This window comes from Ischnura elegans, chromosome 4 (genome assembly GCF_921293095.1).
Source record: "Ischnura elegans chromosome 4, ioIscEleg1.1, whole genome shotgun sequence".
Lineage (NCBI taxonomy): Eukaryota > Metazoa > Arthropoda > Insecta > Odonata > Coenagrionidae > Ischnura > Ischnura elegans.
Window position 1 is genome coordinate 75,635,388 of NC_060249.1, and position 11,288 is coordinate 75,646,675.

At 41.4% G+C, this 11,288-nt stretch overlaps 1 protein-coding gene across 1 annotated transcript in view; it reads right to left on the bottom strand.

Moving 5' to 3' along the window:
- The window catches only part of LOC124157682 (protein croquemort-like), an 82,552-nt gene extending 72,000 nt beyond the window's left edge, over positions 1-10,552 (bottom strand). The window contains exon 1 of the mRNA XM_046532621.1: positions 9,486-10,552. Within this exon, the coding sequence (XP_046388577.1) occupies positions 9,486-9,602 (117 nt within the window). The 5' untranslated portion in view covers positions 9,603-10,552. The remainder of the gene's footprint in view (positions 1-9,485) is intronic.
- Positions 10,553-11,288: the final 736 nt, after the last annotated feature.

Genomic DNA, 11,288 nt, shown 5'->3' on the forward strand with positions numbered 1-11,288 from the left:
TGTCAGGTATGAACTTTATTAATGTTCTGTCCATGAGAGTGATAGGTGGTACCTAGTTTAATTACAGCTGAGTAGGAAACAGCCTCTACGACCATCTTTCATCGCCAGAATGAAATGTGATTGTCATGCCAATGCTATTTTCGCGAAGTACTGTTCCGGATCATTAGGAGAAGGGGGAGGAACAGGGCCCCTTAACCTAAATATGCGTAATTCAAACCTTTGAGGCATAGGTCGTATTAGCGACCAGCATCAGTAGGGAAACACTGTGGTGACCCAAACAGCGACGTGGCGACACATCTCGAAAACTTTCAGTTGCCATTTATCATGACGTCTCTTTAAGACCAACGATGTTTTGTTGTAAGTTAAAGAAAGTGCAGTTTATTACTAAATGGAATATGTTTTGCCACCAGTCTCCGTCTATCCCACCAATCACAATTTTAAATCTTCTCTCCATGCAAAAGTTAGGGTTACTTTTTGTAGTCCTCTTATGAAAAAAAATAGATAAGGGAACTCGACTCCTTGTAATGACGATCTTCAACGTCAATTGAAAATTAAAACTTTTACGCACTCTTTCCTTGGGAAGCCGTGGGAAGGGAGCTTTTTTAAGATGCACGATGCGGTTTTTGTGCGGTTTTAATGAGGCCATATCTTCGCCAATGTTTAATACTAATAGGAAACTATAATATTGCGTTCCATATACAAGAAGTGCCTTCAGCCCAAGAGTGGATAGAAATTCAAATAAATAGCTAGAACCATGAATAATTTCAATTAATTTTTTTCATGAAGAACATTAGCAATAGTATTCTGCACAGAGAGACCGAAGACTGAGAGAGGTCGAAGAAACTTATTATCTGTTCATGAAAAGTGAGCAGTATATGGACTTTTTTGTTGTTACTAATACTAAAAGGCTTATCATTTACTTCTTCTTATGCCAGTTCGTAGTCATTTAAAGGTATCTTGTAGCCTAGACAGGTCGGTTACAAGATAATTAAGTCATTTTGGAGATGATTGGTGAGGAGAATTTTGATTTTTATAGCCTATAATAAATCATGAAGATGATATAGTTATATCTGGGGAGACAAATAGTTAGCAACTAATAGATTAGCTCAAACTTTTAATGGGTACCCTATGACTTTAGCAACCATATTCAATAACCTACTTAATAAAAAACTGTGTACTTCTTCGTATCACGAAATATTCAGGAGGGTAAATTTGGCGTTTTACATCTTTGCTATTTACTCATCAGTCATCACGAAGTGACATTAGATACTCTTCCATGCGCCACGGCGTTCAGGACAATGACACAATTCATACTGATATGTTTGCATTATCTGCACCCGGCTGTTAATCACAGGAAAACAGCCCATGAATTCACCCACTATTTGATAAGCGCCGGAAAAACGTGGGCTAATATCCATATTACTCGTCCAAGCTCTGTAGCATTTTTACTTTTTTCTGCTAGAAAGACCTATATACTCATATCAATCTAGGAATTTATAAGATTTTGTGTAAAATATTTATCGAAATATTTCAATTTATTAATTGCTCTATTTTCCCTTCAAACATTCTTACTGATTCCCTTTAATCATTTTAAAATGTCGTACATAAAATAGCTAACGCTAGAAACCGTAAAAGTTACCGTAAGGAATAGTATTTTAAAACATATGACCTTCATATGTTTTGGTATTAAGTCTTGGAACAAAACTTCGGTTCTCCATAAAAATCAATCGCCCATTTGCCCATGGCATATAGGATATAATATATAATAATTTTCAAGATGAGAGCAATAGTTTGGGATATTTTAATGAAGCGAAATTACTTTTTAATACCATTCGCATATTCTGCTCAGTATGCACAAACCCCTCAAGTGTCGGCTCTCTTATAAAAATTGTGAAACATCTATTGTCATCGGAAACATCATTCAAAGAAGGTACATCACTGCCTCTCGAATGTCTTTATTCGTGGCGTCTTTATTCTTGGCGCATTATATACATTTAAAAATTACGTTGCCATAAATTTTTTAGCGCATATAGTTTCACCCCTTGTCATCATTTCCCCATATCCAGTGACGTCATGACAAAATAAGCAGTGCTGGAACGCACTTTCCTAAACTCTTTTTAGAACTGAGATATTATTCCGCGTTTTTTTAATCTCAAATTTTTATTTACATTTTTTTAATACGAATGTATATCTTTAAAATTTTGAGACATCAAAATTGCTAAAAGTGTTATTTGACATAGTTTGATATTTTATGTCTGTAGTTAACCAGTGCCAGGCAGCATGACACCACTGTCCACATTTCAAACTTAAAAAATTTCCTCCTTATTTCCTCGGATGTAAAACTTTAGTTTGAGATGCTGGGAAAATTGACAAGGAACTACTCTCAACTTTTTAAAATGATAACGTCAGTTTTTTAATATAAGAAATGTACCGAAGAACTTATAGGCCACATCTTGATACATGAGGCATGGTGAAGAAAATGGTCGAAGGACAAGGGGATGGCAATAACGGAAAACGAAGACCAAGAATAAAATATATGGAACAGGTAAAGAAAGATGTGAAAGAGAAGAAATACATAGGTTTCAAAAGATTAGCTGATAGGAGGACTGAGTGGAAAGCTGCGTCAAACCAATCTTCTAGGATTATTGACCAGTGATGATAATGACGATCACGAAAAAAGACAAAATGCGACCGATCGAGAAGGAGAGAAGCGCCCTCTTAAATAAATAAGTTTTACTATTAAGCCATCAAATATGGCACATAGTCTCACGGTAAACGAGGCAGTTACGCATGCTTACCACACGCACGCTTGAGAGAATAGTAAAATGCCGGAACTAAACGAAAACGAGCCGCTCGTCGCTTTGCTTAGCGGCACGCGATCACAAAAACCGCTAAGAATACCGTTTGTGGCAGATGAGAGGTGTTTTCACTTTCGGCGCGGTAAACTGTTGGAAACAAAACAAAAAGAGATTCCGACTCCAATGCCTTGACTAGGCACGGCATATTTGGAGGTTCTGTGGAGAATAAAATAATAACATGTCATGAATCTTTCGATTTATTCCTAAGCAATTTTGCACCGCATCTCATCGAAAAAATTGGATGTAGATGATTTAAAAAAATCATATTTGATATTCAGAATGTCTAGTCTCTTGCTTTGAAGGATTTTTTATATGTTATAAAATTATTGCCGCTCTTTCAAAGAATTTGGCTTGCAGTTCTTTATTTTAAATTAAAATATATCATTGGCGTGAGGCCTTACATTGGTTTATAGTCCAAGTTGCAGTATTTTTCAATCAAAATTGAAGTATTTTTTTCAGTTTTCACAGTGGACCCCTCTTAGGAAGGTTATATCGTCTAACGCCTCTGGAATTTATTGTCGATTAAATGTTTTAGATGATTCATTTAGCCTATGCATTTTTAAATCTGCCCTTGATCCAGGAGTCAAGAGTCGATTTTGGGGCCATGATGATACAACTACAGCAACAGCGTTAATTAGGCAAATAATTCTGAAAGAGCTCAGTGATGCGACTCCGTTCATTTTTCCATGTGATTCTTACGTTACAACACACTTCATAAGCATATGTTTATTGGCCAAACAACATTTATATTTTAGTTTTAACCCACATACTTTCGCCACATAAAATAGAATCGCTGTTGAATCAACTAGAAATTAACAGATTTTGTGAATGGTATTGCCTATAGTTTAGCGTAGGGGAATCAATATTTGGTTACATAGTCAGTGATGGAACTGGACAAAGTTCTACCCTCAATAACCCTGAAATTCTAAATATTGTTTCCTAAGTCATCCACGAGTGATTCGTGGCGAAAAAGCATTTAACTTCTGAATTAATAATGCTTCACGAAAAAAAGACTGCTCATATTTGCTCTTATATGAAAGTAACGCAAATATTGCATTTTCGCAGCGACGTATGAGCAAATATACAAAGATCAATTCCATACACCTTGAATATTTCAAAATGATGCCATACATTTGAAACAAGTATTGCGTAACAAAAATATGCGAAAATTTGAGCGGGAGCGAGGCGTCGTATTCTTAGAGAACTTTTCAATGGAAGAGAATTTCCGAGGAGCGTAAGAAAATACAAGGAATGACGAGAGAGAAATTTGAGCCATCGACGAGTAGCTACGCCACTCGTGAGACATCCTCACTTTCTTCCCGCTAAACAATTCCACACACAAGGAATACATGCAAAGAAGATGATTGGGTACTCAGATTCGGTTTCAGCAAAATAATCGTCTCGTGGGCAGTGGTTTTGAACTTCTCAAAAGAAGATATTTGCTTTTCTTCATTGAAGCTTTAACGGGTCATTTATAGCTGTTGATGATGTTTTTTTTCGGGTGTGCCTGCGTACTTGCAATAGGATAGTTTCCTTCATCAAAGAAACCGAAAGGCATTGATTGCGATTTGTTACCCACAATTACTGTATTCATAATATACAAATTATTTCGTTTTAGAAATACCGGTTTAGACGAATGGCAATGGTCCATTTTTATCCTCATTTGAAAAGGGCCAGATTGGCGCCCATGCGATGCCACTCCACGTGACGTCACAGGGACCTAGTTTCTATAGGAGAAGATAGGAGTTATACATCGTCTGAGATTACCAATGCATGCATGAGGCGCAGAGCTCAGGGAAACATGTCTTAATAATCACCTATTAAAACTGGCTAAGGTCGGAAAGTTTTCTTCGTTTGATAAGGTATTAATAAACCTTTTTTAAGCCAAGCGCTACCAGACAGCAAGGTACTCAGCTACCCTCTAGCATCCTGCGTCCTATCAGCGCTCAGAGCCTCGATCAAGGTCACCTCACATGGCGGGAGGGGGAACCAGAAATACGTCACACGGAGAGATTTCCTTACCCGTCGCATTTTCGCGCGCTTGAAAATTTTCACTTTTCATTTAATCGCGAAAAATAGATATCGTCATTTAAAAATCCAAAAGTGTGAAATACGTACTCCAGGAGTAATAATATTCCGATATAGGCAATAAAAAAATAATAGGAAACCACCCTATTAGAGGGCTCGTTGCACACCCGAAAAAACATCATCAACATCTAAGACAGTAGTTTCCTTTGAAAATTTAAGGTAGGTAGGTACTACGGGGGAAAAACTTATCCCAATAGAGGTTGAGCGCGTTATTATTTGGCTAAATTCACGACAAGCTAACTTAACCATTGCACAATTCGAAGTCAGAATGCTTTTGGGGAATGATATAATGCTTATTTGGTGCTTTTGGAACATTTTACTCAACTTTCATGCAAACAATTTATCCCATTTTTTCCTCTTTCCTCTCTCTACTATTTATACGTAGCCAAGGGCGTACCCAGGATCATAATTAGGGGGGGGGGGGCAAGCCATGGTCTGGGAGGGGGGGCAAACAAGTTGTGACATCAGTTTATGAGATTGTTTCCATGAAAAATAGTTTTATTTTAGTTACATATCGTATACTAATACATATAATTTTCGTGGATTTAAAGAAAATTTGTTGAAAGCTTTCGTTTCAATTCAGGACTGATTTTGCTTAAAGACTTTTCGATTTTTCCTACCCCTCGCTGGGTACGCCCAAGTACGAAGCACCATCTATTGTTCTAGGCCTACGGTCTACGACTCACTCGCTGTCAGCCTTACAGCGGCAAAATCTGTAACTTTAAAGATAAAGCTTTTCAAAGGCATCTAATAAGCATTATCCCATGCGCCACCAGTGAATTTCGATTTCAGTCAGGCAAGGTATTCCTTCACCGACTTGCGTGCTGAAAAAAGGAAGACAATGAGAAGTGTTTGAATTTTCCTCACCGTGAATCATGCCTCAAGGCCGCTATACACGGTTAATGATCATGCGAATGATCATGCTGAATGATCACACGAATGAAATAATTCGCCGTGAGTAACGGAAAAATTCGCGAATGAACTGTCATGCACATGATCATTCAGTGAAAATTAGAAAATGTGAATCCTGAATGTATGACCCCTTGAATGATCACGTGATCATTCAGCATGATCATTCAGCATGATCATTCACCGTGTATAGCGGCCTTAAGAACAAAATGTCATCAGAAAAGAAACTCCTTTTTCACGATGACCGATAGTAGCGTCACAAATTTGGCTGGATACTTTCCCCCCATATAGCCTTAAGTGAAGGGGGATTAGACATTCGATGATTATCACTTTAAACGCCACTCTTGAGGTGTTATCACTTTTTTTCCGCCAAACAATTCGACACTGAAGGCTGGCGGAAGCAAAGAAGGAGAGAGTGAAAAGCGCAGAAGAACACGCAATCGACCAAACATATCCCCGGGGCTCTGAGAAGCTGACTGACGCTTCCTGAGAGGCGGCGCCAGCGTCGCGTCGGGGCGAGAACAGCTGTTCGGGAGACGCGCCTGGAAACTGGGCGAAGCCAAAGCCTTCATTTGGATTGGGTTGCTCGGTCATTTCCCCCTTCCCTAGTTACTACAACTCCCTCTCTCCCCAAACCACTCCCTTATCGGGCCACCAAAACATTCGGCAGAAGCGCTCACAGCGGAGAGAGAGGGAAAGCTCCACAACAATTTAGTAGGAAGGCTTTCCGTCACCATGGCAACGGCGGCAGGAGCAGGTTTTCGAGCCCCAGTGCCCGAGACAGCGTGGTGTTACGGATATGGGAGAAAGCTTATAGAGACCCTTGTATACCCCCGCGTAGTAAAAAAAAATCGTGTCCCTAGGGTAGGCGTTTTTTTTCTTTGAATGCTTTCGTCCTTTTTGAAGGTCCTTTGCTACCTTGCACCAGTGCATCAAGGAATGAATATTGTAAACCGAGACCTCCGTTCTTTCGCTTTATTTTTGAAGTTTCCGAATAAGTTGGGCGAATTTGTGGTTGGTTTAATGGACAACATGATCCCACAACTGGCCTCTAAAATACTTGACCACTCAACAAGGGCAAGTTTACATGGGTTTATGAGATTAATGTTCGAAGAAGATAATGCAAACTTCACACGTACATTAACATTTTCTGTAATACCTATTGCTTTGACTTCAGTCGAAAATATTTTAAAGCCTGTAGAAAATCTACTAGAACTTCCCTGGCATAAGGATCTTTTGTAATCTGGCCTAATTCAAATTTGTTTTAAAAGCTCATTTCAAAGATTGCAATTCAGAGTTTCATTTCCGAAGTCAGAGCTTCATTGAACACTGATGACAGTTTTTAAGCAAGAAAAATAATCGCTCTCAGACCGTTTTGCCATAAGACGCGTAATGTCTGATATCTGAAGTCAACGTTTTCGAGGTAATTCTGTTATATTTATCCAAAATGTACATATAGAAGGGATGCATTTACTTTGAGAATATTACAAAAAGAGAGAATAAATCTTTTGGGTTCACTAGTACATTTGAAAAAGCACGAGCCGGGTTTTATAGCACTGTTACATCTTCAGGTCTACTACGTTATGAAACCCCGGTCGTGCTTTTTCAAATATATCAGGGAACATAACAAAGTTTATTCTTTTATTTTCCTTAACGATAAGGTTTCACAAAGTTAAGCCTGAAATCATAAGTTATACTATTAATAAGAGATCAGACGATACAATGGTATGTAAAGTACTTTTCAAGAATGATTCTAGGCTTTCCCGGCGTATCGTGGAAGGTTACTCGGGATTTCCACCGGGTCAGGTTCTCCAACACGGCCGACGTTTCGATGAACGATCGTCATCAGGGCATCGCCGTCGTGCCCTGATGACGACGACAACCCATACACCGAAACGTCGGCCGTGATGGAGAACCTGGCCCGCTTGAAATCGCGAGTAGCCTTCCACGATAATATACTTTCCCTTTTTCCCGGTTAATTATCGCGTTTTTCTCCTATCACTTCTAAATCCGTGAAACCTACCAAGAAATACCCGAACCGCATTCCAAGTAAATGCTATCTTCCTTCCACAGCAAACAATGAGACACTTGAATGTCGGGAGGTGAACAACCCTTGGCCCTTGAATGTTTACCCAGTTTGTCCCGCGCTGTTCGCGTCGGAAGCTGGTGATCCCATCCGATCCCACATGGAACAAGTGAATGATACGCTGACTGAAGGCAAAGACTGGGGGGTATTTAAAACGACAAACAATTTAATCTCATTTGACGTCTTGCGGAGATATGGAAGCGAATGATAAGGACATGACTGATCCTCGTAACACATAAGCGCGGCGAGACGCAAACTTTCGTATCAGTCACATTTAAACCAGCTCTAGCTGTTCCGAAATTGTCCTGCCTAAATTCCGAAATGTCTAAGGCCCAAATTTACGACAGAGAGCTCAATATTAATTTTTTTCCGCTACATTCTTATTTGGATTTCGCCCTTCGTATTTTAATGCATTCTCCGAGTTCAAATGTATTTAGTTGTTTACATAATATGTATCAAACGCTTTTTTATTAATTACTTCAAAAGTTCTTCGTTTTTTAGGATTTTAGGACTTGTGTGAAATAATTTTCCCCGGGGATTAATGGTAAAAAGCATGTGGGGACAGGGGCGCAGCTAGGAATTAAGGCTGGAGGGGTTTAAGGCGCAAAACACTGGGGTGTTTGAGGGCGTGGAATACCCGCCAGGGTAAGTAGTAGGTGCGGGGGCCATCCCCTCGAAAATTTTCCAGATAAATGGTTGAAAATGGTGAGGTTTTACGGCCTTCTGAGGGATATTTTATTAATATTTACACTTTTCTATAAGAAGTAGACAATGATCTATATGACTATCTATAAGTAATAGACTATGAGCTCTGGTGGGAGTTTTATCCCCCAAAATCCCCTCCCTCGCTGCGTTACTGTGTGGAGAAGGCTTGTTCAAAATTTGAGGAGTGGTTAATGGACAAGATCGCATGTTTCTCTACCTGTTGAAGTCTGCGCACTATCACACTGCGTCCTACCCAACCCGCCTCCACCCCCTTTGTATCACCTCCTATGCGCTTGCCAATTACCAAATTAAAACTTAATTAAGGGGAAACATGTTTAGATCACATTCCGAAATGCTTGAGACTTATTTTCCCAAAACTCGTAGATTTCTCATCAGTCTTAAGATTCCCATATCCTGGTAACTTTTTTTATTTTCCCAGTAGACCATTCTCTAGACTCTGTAAGTTAGATTAACACTGAAAACTTTTTGCGAAAGTATCCTCCAGCAAGAGAATACCGATGTAAACTTGGAAGAAAGTATTCACAACTCCTGCAAGACGCTTGCGGAACCTTATTGCTGCTAGCGTTGATAGTGAACAGCAACCTATCTTTGTTTACCTCCGGAACATTTTCCGTCAACGTAAATTCTTTTGCTAGGTCATGTATAAGAAAGTTGCACCAAAATATTGCCAGGGCAAAAATAGCCTTATGGATTCCCCGTGGTCCTAAAACCACCGTGGTTCAACGGCTGGAAACCACTAGGAAAGTGTGATCAACCACTGGGAAGGATAGACGACAAGATTTATTCATTTCTCGGGGCAGAAAGAGCACTTTGCTCACCTTCTCGACGAGGCTGGAAAATGTGGAGGGCCAGTAGTAAATAGCCAGTCCTCCTCCGAAGCAGAGCACCACTCCGATGACCAGGAGGCTGCGCCAAAGGATCGTCCGGCACTTCATTTTCTCTCGTGTCTAATCTCCTCGTTGGGGAAGGAGCCAAAGTATTCGGGACAGGTCGAAAAACGTAAAAATATAAACGGAGGCGGCGACGGCCTGCCGCAGCCCGTAACAACTTTCGGGCTTCCTTTTTGCGTTATTTTTTCTCGCCTCCACGCACTGATCTCGTGGCTACCGAGGGCAGGGATCCAAGCAGGAGAGGAACAGAGAGAAACCAGTAGCTCGCTATTACACACACGCGTTGCTTGTGTCCACCAAAACACGAAAAACTCACCGAGGAAACTGACAGAGCGAAGCACGACTAGTGGAAAACACTGGGTGGAGAGGGAACGTGGAAGCCGGAAGGGAAGGGGAGTCTCCCAATATAAATGGTGCGTAAAAAATCTTGGGTCCCTGCTGAGGTGTCGTTTCCCCTCTGCACTGGACACTGGTCAGGTCTGCACGTCCCTTTCCGAAAGGCTTTCGTGAACCTAAAATAATAAAAGTCTCAACACTCCGCGGAGTTGTGGTAAGATAGAGCCCGCTCCACAATCTAGTCGACCACGTGCTTCGGGGGAAGCGCGGCGGCTGTTGTCAACTCGGCTCACTCTCGGGCGCAGACTCGTCCGAAATATCCCGCGCTCCGCAACCACGGCGGTCCACGACTCGACTTGAGACTTCACACGCGTAAAGAAGTCGCTCGCGTCCCGTGCTGCTTCCCCGAAGAAGGTGTGGGTCCTCCTTCACGCACCTCGCGGCTGTCTGTCTCTTTCCGAGGGGCACGCGAGAGCTTATAGTAGTATACCTCCAAGACGATTCCTCCTCCACCACGCTTCTCCTCCGGGGAAGGCTATAAGGAGGAGTGGATAAATTGAAGGAGGGGTCACTGCGGAGGATTGTGTTCGGTATAAGAACGTTCAGAGGGGAAAGAGTGGGTAGGAACTGTAGGGAGGAGTGGTGCGTGGAGAATATGCATGCGTTCAGAAGAGGCTGGCGCCCTCGCCCCCTTCGGCCGTTTGCTGAACCTCGAAACGAAGGGGAGAGGTGTTGGGATGAGGAGGGGCGGTATAGGGGAACGCGAGATAGTGAGGACCGAGGTGACTTGCGTGCCCACGCATTGGCTTGCTCACGCATGTTGTGGATGCCACGGTTCGCGGCGATGGAGGAGCCTTGTTGGGGGGGCAGGAATTTAGAAGGGGGTCATTGACTAATCCATCGGATGGGTATTAAGTGGTAGAGGTTGGAGGGTAGGGGGATAAAGACCAAAAGGCCTTCCAAGGTCGCCGTCAGTGGTGATACTTTCATTACTTAGGTTGTTGTGATTATTTTCGAATCGGTCGCGTCGGCGGCGTTGGAATGCACTTCTGGTAATCCTAAACAAGCTATACGTGTCGCTTTGATAAAGCTGTAAAACTTCGGCTGTAGGCAGTGTCCCCACGGGAAGTGTTTGGCAGTAACGGATACAGAAAAAACTCACGGGGGGGGGGGGGGGGGGGGGGAGGGGCGCAATAGATATTTTAGCTATCTATAATTTCATCGCAATGAAAAATAATCAAGTTACATTCAAATTTGAAAATAGTTTTATTTAAACTGATTATACGCATAAACAAGACAATGACATCTTCTGATATAAAAAAGTTACAATTGTGGTTCTGCAATGTTCGGAAATTTTTGCGGGTAAGGAAGGTTTAATGGAATAGAATGATCCAT